Genomic DNA, 23565 nt, shown 5'->3' with positions numbered 1-23565 from the left:
TCCTAGGTTTGTACTTGGAGGATTTCAGGTGGGAAATGGAAGTCATGGGAACAGTCATACGTCATTACTGCAACTTGGAGCAAGAGTGGGAGGTGCGCGACGACCGGGACTTAGTGTGTTCACTGAAATATAGCTACACCTCCCGGTCTCTAATCACCTATGGATGCATTAGGGCACATTTGTTACACCACACAGAGTTGCGTGAGGATTCCGGACACGAAAGGCACCCCTCATGCAGGTCCATGACTGGCATCTGTGTCTTGCAGGCGTGGCTCAGCTTACATCCTTCATTTCTGGTAGCGACACGGTTCCCTAGCACACTGTGGTAACATTTTATAGCTATCGGAAGACCAACAAAGTCAGGAACTCCGCTCCAGATCAACATCCAAAGGCATGGGGAAAAAAAAAAGATAAAGAAACGGTTGACAGCTCGCAGGGGTGATACTTATATGTGGCTTCACTTTCTCACTTCCTGGGTGGTATGCATTAAGCACAGAGCAGCAAAACGCGACTTATCCGTGCCCAGGAGCAGTGCTATGAAAGCTCTCTGGTCTGGCACCCAAGGGTTATTCTAAGGTGAGGAATCTGCAGTCAGAAGTATCTATCAGAAGTGTGTATGTTTTATCTTTCTAAGTGCTATAGGCAACGGGTGTAACGATTAGTCAAATATTGTGAAATTTTGCTACACTCCCATTACAACTAAGCCAGCCCGGCAGCAGTGGACAAGTGCTTTCCCTTTTGAAGCATTAAAGACCTGCAGAGAGGTACCAGTACAGTCCTATTAAAAGTACCACAGTATCCTAAGAAGTAAAAGTTTGGTTCCATTAAAGCTGAAACACGTTCTCGAGAAATGCGGGCACTCAAATTAAAACAAAGGTAGTTTTGCAGACATGTGCTAGTAATGTGAAGCCAAAATCATAATGACTGTTGAGTAATCTCTCACTACAAGTACAGCAGCTCTGCCAGGAGGGCCTGGTGGATGAATGCAGCTGCCCTTAAGGTAAGTGCTAGAAACACAACGTTAAATGCATGGTAGCTCAGCCGCATCCCCTAAGTCGTTTTTACCAAGGCAGACTCCTAGCTGCCTCAAGTTAAGCTCTACTAGCGCCCTAATTCATAGCTCCCTCCTACACCCGCGCAATTAATATTTCGTAGAGCACGTTTTGCATTTCCAACACTGCACACGATGAATTTAAAGGATAAGAAAATGTAACCGGTTGACATCAATAAGAGAAAGAATTCTGGTTAAGAGGTAACCATTTATCATAAAACACAATACAATTGATTTTAAAAGCATTTGTAAATGAAGAAAATGTGATTTGGAAAGATGCTCTAACTAGCTGTTTTCACAGATTATCTCAGCCACGGACAATTAAAGCATACTTTACTAGAATTTATTTATACAGCAACACAGTTCCCTCAATTGTAGCATCATAGTCCTTGCTGCAAAGATGTCTTCGTACAGAAAGCGGACAATAAAAACAGAAAAGTACTAGATAATTGTACAATGATTTGAAATTTTAAACTGGTGCACCAAAAAGTGGATAGTTACAATTCCCAAGTTGTGTGTTTAACCACAACTAATAACGAACTACAGCACAGTAGTTAGTACTAAGAAATGCCAGAACCACCCCCCACACAGCCTGTTGCCTGTACGACCTCACACTAGGAGCTACAGGGCATGTGAATTTAGATTCAGGGTAGAAACAAATACAGGGGACTGTTTTAGCCAACCTCAGACTCAAGCCCTCAAGCCCCCCCATCCCTCCCATTACTTCGTTTTGTAAATGAAAACCTCCCTCTTAAACACTGTCATTAAGCATACAATTCAAACTGTAGGGCTGGCTGGGGTGCTCATGAGGGATCTCAAATGACTAATACCATTTTAGCTTGCTTTCTTCTCATTTTCCCCACATTTGTTTATAAATCTTTTCGTGTATAATTTAAGCCTAGAATCCGGTGTTTTGCGGTACACAATAAACTCTTAAACAAAGTCTGCTACACACTGAGAACAGGAACAATGAAAAACAAAAGAGTAAAACAAAGCAGGTCTACTGAAGCCCTACAGTGATACTTGAATCCTCAGCACTGGACATAAAAGAAATCTCTCAAACAGTGGTTTCTACTCTCACAAGCCAGAACATCCATCTGAAAAGAGGAGTTTTTAAATGAGCAGCAGCCTCCTACAAAGATCATAAGCACAGGCAGGATTCCACCGGTCAGACGCTGGAGAAGAGAGGAGGGGAGGGGTATGCTGATAGTTCGAGGATAAAAACTCCTCCATGAGAAAGCTATTTACAAGTGTTCCTGAGACACATAACCCCACTATGGCGAATGCCAGATGCTCTCTCCACACCAAGGCTAGCCTCAGTACCGCCGGTTCATCTTCTTGAACTTCTCATAGTGATAGTCATCTGTTGCCTTTTCATTGGCTGGACGTTTGCGGTTTGGTGGGGACCCTGACAGAAAGGAAGATAAAATATTTTAGTGAACAGCACAAGGTAGCGCAGAGGTGTTGGTTACATTGGGCAAGAAGAAACAGTTTAATAAGGTGCTTTTGTAATGAGTTTTGCATCTATCCACAATAGACATGTAGTTAAATGATAGTATGATGCCCTTTACTACTCTTACAGGAAAATTAGTACATTTTAATGAACATATGCAACAAACATAGGATTTTCAGAGTAGAACTTTTAACATCTTTTCAGTAGGACATGGGCATCATATACTAGGGACTTACAAGTAAGTTAAATATGCCAATCAAAAGTCCACCAATGTTACTTACCCTACTGAAAAGAGGAGCACAAGGACTTTACCTCTGGTAAGCAGGGGTAATGTGCACAGAGTTCTAAAGCCAAAGTTTGTGTATGCATGTATATATATATATGTGTATATATATATACACGTATCACTGAGAAAAAACAAAAGTTACAGGGTGTAGTGCTAGAGGCACTCTTGTGGTCTGACACCCTGTGATGACCTTTGACTACCATTATTTTAATTGACTTTGGTGTGTTATTTTACCCCAGCTTGAATGTACGATGTCCTGCATATGCTTGCTTCTCTTAAAGGTTTATTTCTTGTAATCTTGCAGTCTTTTAGTGGGAGCTGTCACAGAGTAGAACAGCCTTGCCAAGAACAGAACGTGTGGGATGTGCATTTGAAAGCATGAGAGTAGTGTTATGAGCAGTGGTGCACAGATGTGTACTGTGTTGTACATTAAGAGATGAAGTATGTGATGCTATAAGCAGTGGTGCACAAATGTGCATTGTGTTGTACATTGGTAGTATTATTAAGTTCTTACTATTGGCTTTGACATGGCCTTATGTCATCCTGAATTCTGACTCTGCCTGGCGTTAGCTTCACCTGAGCGCACAGCCACGCTTGCAAGTTGTTTGGGTTAATCATGTTCACGGATTGTTTTTGTGAGAGATTGTTTAATGTACCCTGGAAGGCTTTTGTGAGCTTCGTCAAGATAGAGGTTGGAACATGTGAGAATAGAGAGGGGATGTGGGAACTTCTTCCTGCCATGGAATGCTTGCCTGGAAGCTGGCCAGTCCTAGTAAGTGTCCCCGTGTGGGGAGGACGATTCTCGAACCTTCTAGTGTTGTTTTGAGATTATAAAGCTGAGGATTGTTGACTGGGATTTGGAATCCAAATGGCGACGGACAAGTCTACATCGGTACAGCGGAACCCTGGTTGCTGAGGCTCTTATCCCGGCTGTTAATCCCCCGGTCAGGAGTGGGCTAAGATGCAGTGTTTGCACCAGGTGAAGTGTTGAGTTTTGATTATTGCTGTTGTGATGTGGGCCACTGGCTTTAATCATTTGAGGTGTTTTCTTTGTGATGTGTCAATGAGTAAGGTGCACATCCAAAGTAATCATTTGTGATTCAGTGTATACATCTTTCTGATCTCTTGCAGGATGTCCACCATATTTTCTTGTGTGTTATCTCATATTATTTGTTGCTTCTTTATTCATGCACTTAACTGTTGCATTTATCAAGTGTGTTATTATTGCATGCATAAGAATAAATATCTTTATGTGTATTTGAATGTTGTGCATTTGGGAAAGCCTTTATTTATGGTATTTGTAAAGCGCTCTGCAACCCTACGGGCATCCTGGCGCTGTGTACATGTGGCTGAAAAACACTGTGCATCAGGGGTTGAAGGATAACATTAGATTCTCGGTAATTAGATTTTGGGGAAGAGCCATGTTTTCACCTTTTTCCGAAAGGCCATCAGTTCATCTGTTTTTCTGATGTCAATAGGTAAACTGGTCCACAGATGAGCTGCCGCTATGCTAATGGCTCTGCCACCATAGATGACTTTCTTGATCCTGGGTATACTTATGAGATTAGAAGAGGAGGATCGAAGAGACCGAGTAGGTTCATACCATTTAAATTTGTTTTGAAGTGGTCGGGGGCCCATCCCATGCACTGCCTTAAAGACAATGCATAGGGATTTAAAACAGATCCTCTGGTGTACAGGCAGCCAGTGTAAGTCCGCCAGAGCGAGGGTAGTAGAGGATCTTCGCCCTCGAGAGAGTGCCAATTTTGCTGCAGCCGCCTGGATACTCTGGAGTCTGGAAATCAGGTAGGCAGGGGATTCCAGTAATAAGTCATTACAGTAGTCCAGCCGGCTGAGAATGGTGCTCCTAACTATAGTGGCTCTAACCTGTGTTGGTAAAAGGGGTAGCAGCTTTCGCAGTCCACGCATTAAAGCGAAGCAGCTACTCACCTGCTTGTTGACATTGGTCTCTAAACTTAGGCTGTCATTAAAAGTGACTGATTTCACTGGGGTTAGTGATTCCCCTAGCTCCAGGGGCCACAACTCCGTGGGTAGGCTTCTGGTGATTCTACCTACTGTGCAGTGCATTATTTCAGTCTTTTCACTGTTGAATTGTAGTGAGTTCTGATTTAACCAGAGTGTCATTTCCAACATGCAGGTGTGGAAAGTCTCAAGTGAGTCTGCATGGGCACCATCCAGAGAAATCATCAGCTGCGTGTCATCCGCATAGTTGATCACGCTAATGCCGTGAGCCTTGATGATACCCATCAGGGGTTGCATATATATGTTAAAGAGTATTGGGCTAATTGCCGACCCCTGTGGGACCCCATGTGGAACTTTAACAAACTCTGACTGGTATGGAGGGATAGCTACTGCCTGCCATCTGTCCATCAGGTAGGAGTGAAACCAGTCGAGCACAGCTCCCCCGACTCCGATGTTCCTCAGTCTTGTCAGCTGGATGTCGTGACTCACTGTATCGAATGCGGCGGACAGGTCCAGCAGAATTAGAATTGCTGATTCTCCCCTGTCCGCCCTCATTCGTAGGTCGTCCAGAACTGTCAGCAAGGCTGACTCGGTTCCGTGAGCTGATCTGAAGCCGAATTGCTCCTCTTCCAGGATGTTGTTAGTTTCCAGGAAGAGGGCTAGTGACCTGCTGACCCACCGCTCTATGATCTTTATAGGGTATGGCAGGAGCGATATAGTTCGATAGTTTTTTTGGCAGTTCGAATCTAGATTTGATTTCTTTAGTAGGGGGGTGACAACCACCAGTTTCCAGTCTTTTGGTACGGTGCCTGTGTTAAGAGATTGATTGCACAGCTGATGCAATACTGGAAGGAGTTCATCCCCGAACTGCTTTACTATTTTGTGAGGTAGAGGGTCCAGAGGGGATCCTGATGTCGTGTTAAGGGCTAGTCTTGTAAATTCTTGCTCTGTAGGGGTCTCAAAGTTTTCCAGGATGGCCTTTGGAGTGGGTCGTCTTGCATGTCCTACACTCTTATCCCTGTTCTCGGGATTGCTATTATCCTGCACTAGAGGGATAGAAACACCTTTCATTCCCTCAATAATTTTAGTGATTTTCTCCTGAAAGAATAGTGCTAGACCGTCACATAATTCTTGTGAGGGCTTAATTTGGCTGTTAGCACAATCAGGATGGGAAAGCACTCTGATTATCCTGAAGGTGTCACGGGATTTATTAGAACTGTTTAATATTAGGTCTGCGAAGTGGTTTGCTTTGGCTATGGTGATTTCTTTCTTATACTGTACAATTGTTAGCCTCCATATCAGTTTCTCCTGTTCCAAATAATTTTTCCTCCAGAGCCTCTCCGCCTTTTTACAGGCACTTTTCAGTTCTTTCAAATTATCCGTATACCAGGGCGCGGAGGGTTTTCCTCTTTTCCTAATTGCTTTCAGAGGTACAGTATCGTCAAGTTTCCTGGTTACCTCTTTACATAATGAATGATAATTTGTGATGACATCGCTCTCTGAATTAAACGAATTCCCAACTTGACGGAAGTCAAACTTTCCTTCCTCTTTCCTTTTTAGCAGGCCCTTCCAGTCACGGCCAATGAAGGTCCTAGTCTGCGTATTTGTGGGTCCTGTGTTAATCAGGGTGTGGATGTTGAATAGTAGGAGGTGGTGGTCTGACCAACCTACTGGTAAAATAGTTCCCATAGTGATTAGATCCTCCGCAGCGAATATTAAATCCAGTATATTTCCTTGTTTATGTGTAGGGGTAGTTATCCATTGTTTCAGCCCTAAGTTGTTACAAGATTGAGTGATATTATGAAAGGCCGTGTGTAATTGGTCGTTATCCCATAAGTTAAAATCTCCCAGTACCAGCAGTCTGCTGTGTGAGATTGACATGTTATTAATAACAGCGATCAATTCCTGCTGTTGTGTTGCATTGATATGCCCCGGTGTCCTGTAGCAGATTAGGCCCGTGAGGCAATGGCCTGAATCATGTCTGATCGATACCCCGAGGACTTCAACGCAAGAGACCATGTCAACATCCAATGTTGCAATATTTAACTCCTCCTTAAAAATGATTCCTATTCCTCCTCCTCGTCCTATAGTCCTAGGTTTATGAATAATCTTATATCCTGCTGGACATGCTAGCCCTAACTCTGGTTCCATTCCCGCAGCCATCCATGTCTCGGTTAAAAATAGAATATCCAAGTTGTTGGACTCAATCAGTAACTGTATTTCAGTGGCATGTTTCGGGAGGGATCTGACATTTAATAATCCACTAATTAATTTTCTCTTAATGGTATGCTTAGATCCAGCATGTGTTGACGGGATATGCCTGTTACCTGAGATCAGATCTGGTTTCAATAGCGATTTAAGTGGGAGGGGATTAATGTGTGGCAAACGCCCTAGGCAGTTAGGACAGAGGTTCTTGTCCACATATGCTATGTTGGGGGCTAGGCGTGGGCATGCCTGCCAATGGGTTCAGCAGGATAAGTGTTTCCCTACAGTATCTATGTGCCTCAATGTCCGATATTGGTCGAGCAGGGAGGGTTGCCCTTGGCCCGGTCTCGGACGAGCGCAAACGAGCTTGCCTTAAGCGCGCCTTTGGCGCGCAATCGTCGCGCCCGCTGCGCTTCCGGTAAGGACACATCCTTTATGGGAGTGGGATAGGTGAAAAGGGGGCGTGGCTATTGTTGATGGGCGTGCCTCTCGAATCCGGCCAATAGCGCCGGTTCAGCAGAGAAAAGCACCCGCCCGCGCCAGCGATCTATCCGCTGTGCGGGAAATTAGTGCATTTACACCTTAAAATCACAGTATATCACTAAAGTTAAGGTTTTGAAAACGATAGAGTCCCTGCTCCCGGCTGTGCCTCAGGAGATTCAGCTTTTAGACGCTGCGCTCGTAGTCAGCGCGCGTTTTATCAGAAAGGGGGCGTGGCTATTGTTGGTGGGCGTGCCTCTCGATTCCGGCCAATAGGTCGGTTCAGCAGAGAAAAGCACCCGCCCGCGCCAGCGTTCTAGCCGCTGTGCGGGAAATTAGTGCATTTACACCTTAAAAACACAGTATATCACACAAGTTAAGGTTTTAAAAACGATAGAGTCCCTGCTGTGCCTCAGGAGATTCAGCTTTTAGACCGCATTGCGTATTGCGTAAAATAAAATCCCAAGCCTTATTCTAAGAGAGAGTCTATGCATTTTGTAAAATAAAACCCTTTTCTAAAGGTGTTGTGTTTATGTCTCCTGCTTCGCCGTGTGTTTTGAGCCACCGTGTGGGAGTTTCTGTATTATCTGAAAGGCGAAGCAAGACACAGGGACATTATAGTTAGGCTCAGATTTCACTCGTACAACATCATAGAAATTCAGCTGTTATAGTTAACTGAGCTAACTAAAACTTACACCCTTAGAATAAACCAATTGTGACCTCACATATTACATTACTGATGACATGGTCAGTGACATCACTAAGGAGATCTCGAATGACATCATTGTGAAAGTGTTTTTAAGAGTTTATTGGTGCTAAAAATATATAGTAAACCTACTACAAAAGATAGAATAGTATTTTAGTTGTACTCTTAATGAGTGATACTATCTCTAACATGTATGAACTGAGTGGGTAAGTGAGTGGCTGTATCGGTGTGTGAGTTCATGCATGAGTGACTATGGATGAGTGAGTGGATTTCTGACTAGGTCTGTAGGTGTGGGAGTGTTTCTGAGGGGCCGTATGGGTGTGTGAGCAAGAGTGAGAGGTTGTGTGTGAGTGGCTGTATGGGTGTATACGTAGGTATTAAGCCGAACTATAACGTCCCTGTAACCTCTGTTTATTTCAGTGTTTTTTAAGTTTTTCTAAATTCCATTTCCTAACAATAATGGTGAGGGATTTGCCGAACCATAGAGAGAAACTCTGTCCCCCAGGCACCATAGAGACACAGAAGGTTGGCGCTCTAGGTGACAGACTGACACATACATTTATGGCGGCAGTGGTGCGGGCGCGCAGTGGACGCTTGCTTTGGGAGCGCCGCTGATACGCCAAAGGCAAGCCTGTCCGTGCCCGACTGGGACCAAGGGCCAGGAACCCTGCGTAAATCACCCATAGCCATCTCAGGTACAACGCAGAAGAGTTACAGTAGCTCAGGCCGCCTCTAGGACCTCAGTGTGCCCACACTTATAGCCCAGACAGACTAAAAGGAAGAGGTTTGTGTCAAGTGCAACTTCTTCCTAAAAAAGTACACAAATAACAAAATTACCCAGTATACCCAAAGGAAGAAAGAACAATGTTGAATGGGGATAATTAACAGCAGGTCTCTTCCAGGGCATACAATTGAAATTGGGCTGTTGGTAGTGGAAGAACAATTAGATGCACTGTTCATCACGACCTGGCTCAAAGAGAGCTCGGTCCCCGATATCATAATGGCCCTTCCCCCGGTTTATCGAATATGTAAACAGGACCGGGTGGGAAAAACAGGAGGCAGCATCGCCATTCTACATAAGGAAGAGTTCAGATGCATCACTACATGCGTCACAATGAAAAATTGTGACAGCTTGCAATTTGAAATTACACTTTCCCCTACATGCTCATTTTCGGGAATCCTTATCTACAGGCCACCAGGACCTTGCAGCACTTTCATAGAGGCCTTCCCAGGCTCTTTAGTCAGCCCGATCGTGCGAAAAGTATTCATTACCATGCTTGGCGATTTTAACATACATATAGATGAAACCAATAACCCATCTACCAAGAGACTTCTACAAGACCTAGAGGCTATGCAACTTATCCAACTAGTTGGAACCGTTGCCCATGAGAAAGGGCATATTCTCGATCCCATTTTCGCCAATGACCCAAAGATTCAGGTGAACACACCCATCCCTCTATCATGGTCAGATCATAATTTTATCCCTTTCTCATTTACAAAAACACCTACACGAGCATCATCACAGTCGACTTCAAAATCGGGCAGGAGCTGGTCCAAGGTCACACTTGAAGCCTTAGAGGCCTCCACTCCAATCCTAACAGACAATCCAGACGAGACCCACACACTATGGGAACGTTGGATTGATCAATCGTTAGACCAATGTATTCAGAGATCCAGGGCAAGGTTTCAATCTAACATCAAAAGAACCCCCTGGTTTAATAGTCCTTGAAAAAAAGACTGTAAAAAACTAGGAAGTCCTATGCCTCGGCCCTAAAAACTCATTACAAGAGTGCCATCAGACACTATCACAATGAAATTAAACAAGCCCCGGCAAAGCACTACGAGGAGAAGATCAACATGGTGGCCAATTCCTTCAGGGTGCTATTTAAAAGATAGTAAAATCCCTGACAATGGTCGAGCAGAGTAATGCCCTTCAGCAAACCACTAAGGAGAGATGCAACGAGATGGGTGCATTTTTCAAACATAAAGTAGATGACATATATGAATCACTTTCGGGGAATAACCATAGAAATTGCGAATCATGGCAGGGTAATGACCCCGATCCAGACCCAAATCTAGTAGCTGAATGCACAGTGATCGCAGCTCCACCTCCCCCTGTATTAGATCCCATCTCAGCCTTGAATAAGCATCTCCTGGGCAAAACCAAATCAGGATCCCCCCCAAGATTCAGCAACCCCCTATATTTTACTTAAGGGGTGGACTCGGTTCTCCCCACCAATGCAGAGCTTCTCACACTTTCACTCAAAACTAGGAGGGTCCCAAAGAAGTGGAAGCATTTCATTGTGACGCCCATGTTGAAGAACCCCTACCTAGATCCAGCGATATTAGGGAATTTTCATCCTATCTCGTTACTACCCGTCCTAGGAAAATTACTGGAGAAACATGTTAACCATACCCTATCCCAGTTTTTGGAAGAGAATAACTATTTGCACAATACTCAGCTCTTCTGGTGGTCACTGAGGAGCTCAGAAGTATATTGGATCGCCGGGGGGTTCAGCTGCAATTATGCTTCTGGATTTAAGTGCTTCTTTTGACACCGTAGTTCACTCAATCTTGGTACATAGGCTTAGGGAAGTTTGCATCTGGGGCAAGGCTCTTCAATGGCTCACCTCATTCCTGAGCGAAATAACATTTCAGATCTCAGAATCCACCGGTCTTTCCGATACAATGCTAGTCTCATGCGTAGTCCCACAGGGCTTGCCTCTCAGCCCCACACTGTTTAACGTACATATGCGCCCTTTGGTAAAAATCGTTCAGGAGTTTGAGCTCTTTATTCTGTCCTATGCGGACGGCACGCAGCTGGTCGTATCGTTGGCTGAGGGGGCGAACTGTTTGTAAAAGGTGGCAAATTGGATGGCCAGCTGTTGTCTAAAATTAAATGGCGGCAAAACCGATCTGATGATCCTGGGAAATAATCACTGTCCCAGGACTATGATTAGTTGGCCAGATGATTGGGGAAATCCCCCGTCCCCAAACTCTCAATAAAGAATCTGGGCATGTGGCTAGATAATACACTATCGATGGAGATCCAAGCTAAAAAACTAGCAGCAACCTGCGTTGACCTACTCCGAATGATCCGGAAGATCATAGGGCTTATCCCAGAACAGGCACAAAAAACAGTGATCCAGGCCTTTGTGATTTCTCGTCTGGACTATGGCGACTCCCTGTATCTGGGCTCACCAAAATACGTCATTAACAGACTGCAGGTGGTGCAGAATACGGCGGCCAGGCTAGTCTTAAAAATTCCAAGACAGGAATCCGTAAAGACCTCCCTGAAACAGCTTCACTGGCTGCCCATCTAAGCCAGGATTAAATTCAAACATCTCTGCCTGGCCCACAAAGCAATGAATGGAAGGGGCCAGCCATACCTGGAGAACTCAGCTCACAAAATGTACCAAAAAGGCACCTCAGGACATCTTAAGACTGACTCAGAGACGTGGAGTATCAAGAGATCCAAGATGGGGAGGCAGATCATTCTCATTCCTGGTACCGAAGTTGTGGCATTCCATACCCAGGGAACTAAGATTGCTAGAAGAAGAACTTCAGGTAAAAATCGAAGGCATGGTTGCACCCATGATGATTACTTAACCTGTACTATTGCCAGCATCTCTTAATCAGCGTTGGGAAGCCCTAGGCTAGCTATGCGTTCTAAAAAACTGCCAAACATAACCTTCCTGTAACCTTTGTTTTTTAAAGTGAATTTGTTTAACTAGTCATTGCGTTTGCAGAGTGGTTAAGAAAGAGGGTGGGGCCTCCAACTAGCTTTCAGCAATCCCGCTGTATGGGGCTTACTGGAGGTAACAGGATGGGTGCTTGGCCCCCAAGGACTCCCAGCAGCCAAGAGGACTTCATTCCCCAACCAGTAGTGTGCCAGGAGGCGCGTTTGCAGAGTGGTGGGTAAAGAAGGAGGGGTGTCTAACGGCTTCTCCCGGGCCAGTTTTTTCTCCCCATTTTTTGTTTTATTAGGAAACCCCCCTTTCCTCGGACCAATTTCGGCCCTGGAGCCAAGCCTTTTTGGAATGGTGGGGCACGTGGCCCCCTCTGCGGGTCGATTTTGGCCACGGGGACTACATCCCACGGGCCAGGCCTTTTTGTAATAAAGGAGGGGGCAGCCTTTCCTGAGCCAATTTCGGCCCCGGGGACCCTACCCTCTCAGGGCCTGGCCATGTCTGCTTTGTGCCCCCAGGGCAACCAGTCTCTACTGGGACAGGGAAGGGAGCCTGAAGGTCCCCACGGTCTCTCCGAGCTCACTGCCTCCAGTGGGAGCGGATACTGCTTTTAGATATAGGGAGCTGCTAAACATGCAGCTCCATCGGTCTGAAAGCAATTCTGCTCCGATTCCAGCAAGCAAGAGCATTTTCAATGTTCTCGCTTGCTGTAAGTAGAGCATTTGCCAGGGCACCCACCAAACACTACTTTGATTAAGAGGAGGGGGCATGCGGCCCAGGGACCACATCCCTATCGTATTTAAAAAGGACAGTGGGTTCCCCTCCCCGAGCCTCCTCAGGACCATGGGTCTCCTTCATTAGAGGTTTGTGCCCTGGTGCCCACCCAGAGCACCCACCAAGCAAGCCCCAGCCGGGTAGTTGCGCAGTACTGAAGCCGGTATGCTCCTGTCTGGGGGGAGCAGCTATTTATGCTTGCTCTCTCTGGGCTGGAGCAATGTGTTTTCTGTTTCCCTCCCCGTAGGAGTGTGGGTACGGACACAGAACAGTAATCTGCGCCCAGCCGGCGGGAGCCTGTTTCAATCTCTCGCCGGGTGGGAGCAGACTTGCATGTTTGCTTTTACCGGATGGGAGATTTAAAAATTCTCCTGTTAGACGGGAGCAAATATATGTTCCATGCCCGAGCTGGTGCAGGCAGGGAAAACTACTGTGCCTGAGGAGTGGGCACACCAGGACCCAGTCACTGAGCCAGCCTGGGGAATGGAGTCCGCTGGCCCTTTAAAGTCACAGGGAGTGGGGCCACGTGGCTCCCTCACTTTTAATAACAGTGAAGGCCCCAGGGTTGGGGACACCTTCCTTTTTATTTATATTTTGTCCCTCATTAGGCTGCGAGAAGGGGGCTGTGCGGCACCCTCCCCATTTTAATGCACTTCAGCCTGTGGGATGTTGTCTCCAGGGCCTAAATAGACTTGGGAGATGAGACAGCGCACCTTCATCCTTCTTTTGTACCTTTGACCTTGGGGATGGGATCCCTTGGGCCATTCAGAGGCTCAGGGAGAGGGACAATGCGTCCCTGTTGCTCAAAATAAAAACAAGTGTCATCTCCCCCCAACATATACATTATCCTATGCTTAACCCTCTGGTAGCTTGGTACAAAAGCATTCAGACGCCGGACTTAGAGGTTTGGCATTTAATATTTATGCAAACACACAGTAAAAGTGAAAGTACAACACATGAAAAATCCCAAACCAATGTTGAAAAAAGTATAAATGTTAATAAATAAAATGAGACCAAAACAACAAAAAATCCATTCAGAACTAGAGATAAGCCATTTTTAAGGTTTAAGTAAAAATAGCAACAAGAAGCAGAAAGTGCTAACTGTGGTTTTCTGGTAACGCTAGACCAGGAAAAAGACACAAGTTCAAACCGACTGCGATGGAGTGCGGGCCGCATACAGAGATCAGGTGAGTCCCACTGAAAAAGTCACCTTTTCCAAAACTTTAGGATTTCACAGGAGGAGCTCAACTGATGGCAGCCAAGGGTTTAGGACCTGGGGAAGCACCTCTTGTGGATCAGGAACTCACTACAGCAGAGGCTAGCAGGGCTCAGATAGGTCCAGTGTCAGGGCCAGTTGTAGCAAGTCAGCTGGGCAACTGCAGGGAGGCCTCTGGAGCTGGTGGTGTCCCTGTAGCTGAGAAAAGGAGGTCAGCCAACTGATCCTTGCAGTCACTCAAGTGCGCTGGAAATGAAGGAAGCAGGCCCAGTCTTCCTGTTCAGAGATCAGGGCAAGCCTCAAGCAGCAAGGCAGTCCTCTGGTAGCAGAAGGGGAGTCCTCTGAAGAACAAGGCAGACATCACGCAGCAAGGGCAGGCCTTCGGAGTAAAAGGGAGGCCTCAGGCAACAGGCAGTCCTCTGAAGAACAAGGTAGTCATTCTGTAATGTCCACAAGTCCAGGAGTGTACTGATGAGTGGCTGAGGAGGTCTAATAGTTATACCTGGTGCCACTCTTTAAAGTGGGGGAAACTTCTAGTCCACCCCCATATCTGTTTCTGGAAAGTTCCTGCCTTCCCCTGCCTTAGCTCCAAGTGGTGTAGGGTGACAATAGACTGGTGTCAAGTTCCTGAGTGTGCTGGAGGCAGCCCTTTGAAATGTAAGTGGGGTAGGAAACAGCTCTGCCCCTCACATCCTGGTAAGATGGCCGGCTCCCAGCTACTTCCAGGTCCCATTGTTCACGGTCTTATTTTTTTAAAATTTATTCTAAAAGGTTTTATATAGCGCTGGCTAGACCCGGAGGTAAAAGAGCGCTTTACATGGGTATCAGACAATAAATTGCAGGTTACAGCTTTACAAAGGTTACACAGTTATTAGAGTATGGCAATTTTAGTTACAAGTAAGGTTGAGACAAACAAAAAGGTAGGGGAAAAAGCTGGCAAGGAGAGATATTCCGGGGAGTGGGGGCGGGGGGGGTATGTAAGAGCAGGAGTAGACAGAGAGTGGAGGAGGGAAAGAGGAGGGGAGGGTGAGAGACACAGCATGGCAAGAGGAGGGGGAGGGTGACAGGGACACAAACCGGTAGACGAGTCAAAGCTGCACCCAAAGTCCAGAAGCTGTGATCCCAGGGGGAGTGGTATCATTTCCCCATCTCTGTTGCGAGAGGCTCCCTAAGCGCAGTGGACTCTCTCAGAGGGGTCTCCGAGACTCCAAGGCCTATTTACTGGATCCTTCCCCAGAAAGGGGAGAGAGTGCGCTTTGGCAAGGGGTGCCATACCTCAATTGTGAGTGGCTCCCTTGGCGATGTGGACTCTCTCAGCGGGTATGCTGAGGCTCCAGCATATATAACTTGGATCTTTCCCCAAAAAGGGGAGAAGGAGTGCTTAGTCAAAGGGCACAAAAGGACAGGGGGCTCGGAGGTGAAGCGGGCAAGGAGAAAGATTCAGGTGAGAGGGGATAGGAGCGAGAAGTAGACAAAGAATGAAAGAAGGTTGAATATGAACAGATACATAGGAGACAAGGAAAAAGCAGCGTCACAGAAATACGAGGAGGGGGTGGGAAAGACCGGGAGATGGGGAGACAAACTGTGCCCAAAGTCCGGATGGGTAGGTGACGGTCAGGGGAAGGCAGATCTTCTCAATAGCTGAACAGAGCAGCTCCACCGGGCGTCAGACATAGTGCTCGGACTCCGCTGTCAGGATGGTGATCAGGAGTATACTCAGAGATTGTCATTGTGTGTTGATTAGGTAGTGGTCATTACCACCCCTCATTCACCTTAGCTCCATTTCTGCCTCTTGGGACCCTGGGGCAGAGTAAAATGACCTAACAGGAGCTTCGGTCCCAGGCACGTTCTCTACCTAGAGAAGATAGCAGCGAAGAATTGTAAGACCAATGCTTCCCCATTTTGGTATTTGGAGGGCATTTTGTATATTGGGCGTGGATCAGGCATGACAACTACCTAAATTTCTGGGGTGCGTCCTCCGCGATCCGGGCAACCCTCCGTGGATGGTCACTGTCTGTAGAACTTCGCTGGAGGGTCCCGAGTTGCAGCATTACACTATGGGGTCTGCTCCGATGATTCCTCCAGTGAAGCGTTGTTCCCTCTATAGGTTACTTAGCGATTTCGTAAGTGGAAGCATTCCCCACCAGCCACGGCAGATGATATGCAGCATCGGCTCGGACTATTTTACTGACCATTAAGAAACTACGTCCATCGCCGACCGATGGGCGCCATTTTGGATGAGCATCAGGGCTCCTCGGCAGGGTGTGTGACCGGTAGAATCAGGTTTGTGGGGTGCCCCTCAGAATCCGGCTCCTGCAGCTTAGAGTCTCTGGGGGCATCTGCGGGCACAGGGGGCATCATAGCTCCTTACCCTGCCATGCTGGCGTGCCTGTGATGGAGGCGCTGGGCTCAGGCTCTCACTCGGGTCTTGGCGGCTTCAGCATCCAGTTACACTTCCTCGGACCAGGGCGCCCTTAACCCATTCAACTCCCGTGGGAGCGCTCAGACCCGCAGGCATCTCTCGGTGCCTGGGAGTGCTCCTAGCGTGGACGTCAGCTTAGCAGGGCATGGGGGAACGTGCCGAGCACCGCGCTCAGAAACAGATTCGCCTCAAGGCGCTTTCCTGTCTGTAAACATTCAAGATCAAATGGACAGGGCTTTAGATGGGATGTAAAAAGAGTAGTAGAGTCACATTCCTCAGTGGCAGCAGTGGTTACTTTATTTTGCTGGCAGCGCAAGCTTCCGCTTGTCCAGCAAGTCTGTGGTTGCAGTATTTTACTGGCGCCGCCGCTGCCGCCATGTTAGGATTCTCCGTTCAGCCTCCTCACCACCGCTCCACATAATCGGCATACTCTCCTCCAAGCGATCAGTTTTGAATAGGACAGTGCCCCAGCTACAGTGCCAACATTCAGATGTGAAGGGCTATTCCTGGTGTAGCGGTCAAACTCTCAGGTTAACCCACGCCATTCTTTACAGGTTCCGCCGCTGCTGATTACTCGCAGTCGTCATCTTGGTAGCACCATTCAGCCTCCACATCTCCGCTCCACGAGGTTCGTTATCCTCCGCCTAGAGCTGAATTGTCCAAATGAAAGTGCCCCAGCTACAGCGCCAACATACCGATTTAAGGGCAATGCGTGGTGGAACAGACAAACTCACAGTTTATCCCACGCTGTGCTGTGTAGGTTACGCCGCTACTGACACGGGATGCTACTCCTGAATTTGTGCGCACTTGCCTACTTGAAGGATATGCCGTATTGCCGCTTAGTTCAATCGCTCACACAGCTTACTTTAGCGGCGCACCGTTGGTCCATTTACCGCCCATGTCCGCCATTTTATGACCTTCGCGGCTATTACTGTGCTCACACAGATCGGGCGCTTCATTCAGGGTATAAATGTCCCAGTCCTCGGCAGCAGCAGATGACACTATCTTAGTTACAGCGCAATATTTTGACCGGCCAGTCAGTTTGCAGCGTGCAATAGTTTACTTATTCCGCCACTGTACAGCTCTCACAGTCGCCATCTTAGGCGCACCGATCAGACTCCCTGCCGCCGCTCCACACGATCAGCTGCCAAGCGCTCAGTTGGTAAATTGAAAGTCCCCCAGCTACGGCGCAGGCCTTTCGACGTAAGGGGCCATGTCGGTTTTAAAGATTAATCCCTCGGTTAATAGCGCGCCATCCTTTTTATGTTCCGCTGCTACTGAGGTCTCGCAGTCGCCATCTTGGGAGCGCTGATCAGGCTCCCCGCCGCCGCTCCTCATAAGCAGTTTACTCGCCGCCAAGCACTGATGTATGTAATTAAAAGTTCCCCAGAAGCAGCGCAGGCATTCCGATGCAAGGGGTTATGTCTTTTATGCAGATTGATCCCCCATATGCGTGGTTGTTGGCAGATTTACTCCCGACCGGCGGAGCAGGCTGGAGCAGCCTCTTAGAAGTAAATGTGTGGGTGTCTTGGACCAATAAGTATTCCTGATGGGGAGCCATTAACAGTTCTAGGCAGCTGGAAACTACAAGAAGGCCTTAAAAAATTTGGAGAAGGAAAATGGCAAATTTCTAAAAGTGGCATTTCTAAATTGTATTCTAAAATCCGACTCAAAATTACAATTCATTTGAGTCCTTGCATGTCCTTTCTACCTGCTCCCTATCAAAAGTTACCATTTGTTAAATATAATAGGGTAATCCAATGTTATCCTATGGAATAGGTAGGCCTTACAGTGGTGAAAACGAATTCAGGAGTTTTTCATTTCCAGAACAGGTGAGATTTAAAAGCACATGCACTACTTTTTAAATACAATGCAACCTGTCCTATGAGTTGTTTAGGTTCCATACTGGCTTATACTCAGGGCCACTGGAATTATGCAACATGAGAGGGTCAAATTATGCAGCAGGGTTGAGTAAATTATGCAGCAAGAAAAGGCACATTATGCGGCAAGAAAAAGCAAATTATGCGGCACATTTTGTGATAGTATTACTTCATTATTTAGTCACTGTTTAAGCTGTTTAACACTGCCTGGGCATTAGGTGTACCTTGTTAGTACAGTTTACCAACCAAATATAGCAATAAGGTACAAAAAGTGGACCAGCCAACCTTTGCAATGGTCTTTCCACTGTGCGGCAACACGTGTTACAGCGTTTTACTAACTATAGAACAGTTTGAGCAAGAAACCATTTTTTGAGTAAAATCAGCATATTATGCCGCAGATGATAGATTATGTGGCAAGTGTGGCAAATGAGAAAATTGCCGCGGCTGCACAATCGCATAATTCCATTGGCCCTACTTAGACTTATGTGCATTAAAAAGGAAGGCTTAGGCCTGGCAAAATGTTTTATTTGTCAGGTCGAACTGGCTATTTTATAACTGCACTACAGGCTGCAATGACAGGCCTGAGACAAGTTTGAAAAGGCTAGTTTTAGCAGGTGGCACAATGAGTGCTGCTGCCCAATAGCAGCATTAATTTACAGGCCCTGGATACTTTTGGTACCATACACGAGGCACTTACAAGTAATTTAAAGTACCAATCAGGTGTAAGCCAAATGTACCTTGTTTTAGGGGGAAAGCCCAAGCACTTTAGCATTGGTAAAATGCAGAGCCAACAAATAATGGATAAGAAACCATGAGGAGTGAAGGCAAAAAAAGTGTAGGAGTGACCCTGCAGAAAGGACCATGACTATATAACCATATCTATCTATCAATCTATCAATCTATCGTATAGTGGGGAGAAAAGCTTGAAAAATGTAAAAATGTATTATATGTACTTACCTACATTATACTTACCTGCAGAGTAAAGGTAACATACTGTGTAGCCATGTGCCTGATTAACAAAAAACACATGCTCAGCCGAACCATGTGCTACCACACTTAGTTGGTGCATGCCCTCGTGAGACAGCACTGAAGGTAAAGACAGAGCAGTGGTTAAACAACTTCTTGATGTTTGTATCTGACCTAAGGAGCCCCATGATGGCAGCTACAGACACACAATTCAACCAGGACCTTACTGGATGTATGGTGTGCAAGCAGATAATGTGGTCTTAGTCAGTGTCTCTGTTGGTGAACTGTGGAGTAGAGGGTGCCCCCAGGCAGAATTTGGAAATAGGCTGTAAGTCAGGGACTTCACACTCAATTCATGGACTTGGTGTGCCTTGCACTGTCCAGCCTACTCACAGTTATCACTCCACAGCCATTGATTGCACTTTGCGTTGGCATGCTTTTTGACAAATCTGAGATCTAGTCTTTTGTTTTAAACATGTGAGGACTTAAAGGATATTTTCTACAGAAATCAATAGAAGGAAAACCAACTTCTATTACAATGGTTCCAGACTTTTATTCCTGAAGAACAAATGGTCTAACGGTGGATGGCAGATTAATCTCCTCTACGTTGTCGATCTTAGATGCTATATGAACACAGCCACTAAGAGGACGGTACCTTTCTTTTGATCTCATCGAATCCACACACAAAAGCTTCCCAGGATGCCACATTCAGCCAGAAGCAAAAGCTCACACATGGTGGACAATGCAAAAACATGAAAACTACACTCCAACTTACGTTCAGGTTCTGGCTTCTCTGTGTCACCAACCCTCAGAGGCCGAGCCTTCGGTTCCTCTTTGTGCCGTTTGAGAGGTGTGTTAAGATCCTCACGGTAAACTAAAAGGAGAAGAAAAGCAATTTAAGGTCATAGCATGGAGGTTAGATGTCAACAGAAGGAGTATATGAGACACTCCGACTAAGCAAGCAGAGCTTGCAAACCACAGAGACCTGCACCAGCTGTTCATCACACCTACATCATCTGCAGAGAACACAAGCCTGCATATTTACTCTAAGTCAGATTTCCATCAGCTTGCCACCAATCCGCTGCCATTTTGTTTATTGTTTCTTGTTGTTGTCCTCGTAAGCCCGCCCCGCCTCCCAGCTGAGACGCCCTCCCACTAAGTATTTACAGCGCTCCCGTACCTGGAAGCGCTGTGATCCCCTCACTGCTGCTCGCTGAGAGGTCGCTCCCCTAGTCTCCCTGGAGAGACCTGGTATCGTTGTGTTGCCTGCATCTGTAATTGCATTGTAGCGCTTCGCCTCGCTTCCACGTGTTGCTTGCAATTGTTATTGTATTGTAGCGCTTCGCCTTGCTTCCACTGCATTCATTTTAACATTAGAGCGCGTTTACCCCCGGCGCTGTGCTCTGCCCTCCCCTCCGCTGCCATTTTGTTTATTGTTTCTTGTTGTTGTCCTCGTAAGCCCGCCCCGCCTCCCAGCTGAGACGCCCTCGCCCCTCCCCCTTTCCACTTCCCATTTATGACCTATGACTCAACGCGCAGCGTTCACGCGCAGCGATCGCGCCCCAGTCGCGCCGAAGGTGCGCCAAAGGTAAGCCCGTCTGCGCCCGTCCGCGTCTGGACCGCGACCAGCGCCAGACCCCCTGCCCTATGCCGCTCCCAACCCCCCAGAGTAACTTATGATGCCGCTACTCTCCTCGCCCTCAACCCCGGACGCACCCCACCATGCTGCGTTGCTACCCCAGGACGTACCCACGGCCCATTCTCCTGCCTCTCTTGTAAGTTCAACTGCGTCAGGACCCTCACCAAACACACTTCCTCCACACTCGGTCCCGAACCCAACGACTTGAAATGCATCCTACTGAACACCCGCTCGGTCCACAGACATGCAACCGAACTCTGGGACCTAATAGACACTGTGTCACCTGACATCGCCTTCCTCACGGAAACATGGATGAATGCATCTTCTGCCCCCGACATCGCCATAGCCATACCGGACACCTACAAGATCATTCGAAAAGACCGCACTACTAAAAAAACTGGAGGAGGCATCGCCATTGTCCATAGAAACACTATCAAAATTACAACCAGCTCCGACGACAATCTTGCAACCGCCGAACACCTCCACTTTCAGATCCACACCAACCCCAGGACCACCCTTAGAGGAACCCTCATCTACAGGCCCCCAGGCACCCGATCTCAATTCAGCGACGACATCACTGACTTCATCAGCCCGCACGCCCTCGCCTCCGAGAACTACATTCTTCTAGGAGACCTCAACTACCACCTTGACAACATTCTCGACAACAACACCACCACCCTTCTGGACAACCTGTCCAATCTCGGACTCAAACAACTTGTTGACACCCCCACTCACACAGCCGGACACACGCTCGACCCTATCTTCACCTCCAGCAAGCACATCTCCTTCGATCACACTACAGCTCTCCACTGGACGGATCACAGCTGTGTTCACTTCAGCTACAAAACAACCCTGACCCACAACCGTCCACAACCCATTCCCCGAAGAAATTGGAACAAAATCACCACCGACCAACTCCTTGCATCCCTCAACCAAAACATTCCCACCCTAACAACGGACCCAGACCAAGCGGCCACAAACCTCAGGCAATGGATTACCCACAGTGCGGACAAACTAGCACCCCTGAAAAAACACCAGTCGAAATCATCCAGCAAAAAAGCCCCCTGGTTCAATGATGACCTTAAAAAATCCAAGAAGACATGCCGCACCCTGGAGAAGAATTGGAGAAAAGAACCTACCTCAGACAACATTACCTCCCTCAAAACAGCCACCCGCAAACACCACCAACTGATTCGATCCGCCAAGAAATCAGCATTTAAGGACCGTCTCGACAACAATTCTCATAACAGCAAGGAACTCTTCAATATCGTCAAAGAATTCACCAACCCTCCTGCAGCATCCAACGACATCACTAACTCCCAAGACCTCTGCAATGCACTATCCTCCTTCTACAACAAAATTGCCGACATCCACAACAGCTTCAAGAACACTCCCAATGACCAACTCACCCCACCCCCTTCTGTTCCCACCCCTCCAACTAACTACCTCAATTCCTGGAACCCAATCACCATTGAAGATACCACTCGCCTTATGAACTCAATCCACTCCGGCTCACCTTCTGACCCCTGCCCCCACTACATCTTCAACAAAGCTGACTCCATCATCGCTCCCCAAATCCGCGATGTCATCAACTGCTCCTTCGACTCAGCCACCTTTCCGGAGATTTGGAAGCACGCCGAACTCAGCGCCCTTCTGAAGAAACCAACAGCAGACCCCTCAGAACTGAAAAATTACCGACCCATCTCCCTCCTCCCTTTCCCAGCCAAAGTCATCGAGAAAGCCGTCAACAGCCAACTCGCAGCCTTCCTTGAATCCAACAACTCCCTGGATCCCTCACAGAACGGCTTTCGAGCCAAACACAGCACCGAGACCGCCCTCATTGCGGCGACCGACGACATCCGAGAACTCCTGGACAACGGTGAATCAGTGGCCCTCATTCTTCTCGACCTCTCCGCCGCCTTCGACACTGTCTGTCACAACACCCTCATACAACGCCTCAACAACATCGGCATACAAGGAAAAGCCTTGGACTGGATCATCTCGTTCCTAGCCGGGAGAACACAGAGAGTCCGACTCCCCCCTTTCTACTCAGAGCCCACCGAAGTCATCTGCGGCGTACCTCAAGGCTCCTCACTCAGTCCCACCCTCTTCAACGTCTACATGAGTCCCCTCGCCTCCATCGCACGTCGACACAACCTCAACATCATCTCCTACGCCGACGACACCCAGCTGATACTTTCCCTCACCAAAGACCCCAACACCGCCAAGGACAACCTTCACGAAGGCATGAAAGAAGTAGCCGAATGGATGAAACAGAGCCGCTTAAAACTCAACTCAGACAAAACTGAGGTGCTCATCCTTGGTTCCTCCCCCTCAGCTTGGGACGACTCTTGGTGGCCTTCCGCTTTGGGATCAGCGCCCACACCCACTGACCATGCACGTAACCTTGGCTACATTCTAGACTCCTCTCTCTCAATGTCCAGACAAGTCAACGCCGTATCGTCCTCCTGCTTCAACGTCCTTCGCATTCTCAAAAAGATCTTCCGCTGGATCCCCCTCGAAACAAGAAAGACTGTCACCCATGCACTGGTCACAAGTCGATTGGACTATGGCAACACTCTCTATGCCGGAATTACAACAAAATTGCAGAAAAAGCTCCAGCGCATCCAAAACGCATCAGCGAGACTCATATTAGACATCCCGCGCCAAGAGCACATCACCGGTCACTTAAAAAACCTCCACTGGCTTCCCGTCAACAAAATAATTACTTTCCGCCTTCTTACCCACGCACACAAGGCCCTCTATAATCTAGGACCAGAATGCCTCAATTCGCGACTGTCCTTCTACTATCCCACCC

The 23565-nt window shown here is 47.4% G+C and overlaps 1 protein-coding gene across 1 annotated transcript in view; it reads right to left on the bottom strand.

Moving 5' to 3' along the window:
* Window positions 1-1245: 1245 nt before the first annotated feature.
* Window positions 1246-23565, bottom strand: part of C5_1H9orf78 (chromosome 5_1 C9orf78 homolog) — a 65425-nt gene continuing 43105 nt past the window's right edge. Inside the window, exons 8-9 of the mRNA XM_078646240.1 lie at window positions 19884-19982; window positions 1246-2459 (exon numbers count right to left, since the gene is read on the bottom strand). Coding sequence (XP_078502366.1) covers window positions 2368-2459; window positions 19884-19982 — 191 coding nt within the window. The 3' untranslated portion in view covers window positions 1246-2367. The remainder of the gene's footprint in view (window positions 2460-19883; window positions 19983-23565) is intronic.

This window comes from Lissotriton helveticus, chromosome 5_1, assembly GCF_964261635.1.
Source record: "Lissotriton helveticus chromosome 5_1, aLisHel1.1, whole genome shotgun sequence".
Lineage (NCBI taxonomy): Eukaryota > Metazoa > Chordata > Amphibia > Caudata > Salamandridae > Lissotriton > Lissotriton helveticus.
This window is presented reverse-complemented; position numbering and strand designations above follow the sequence as displayed.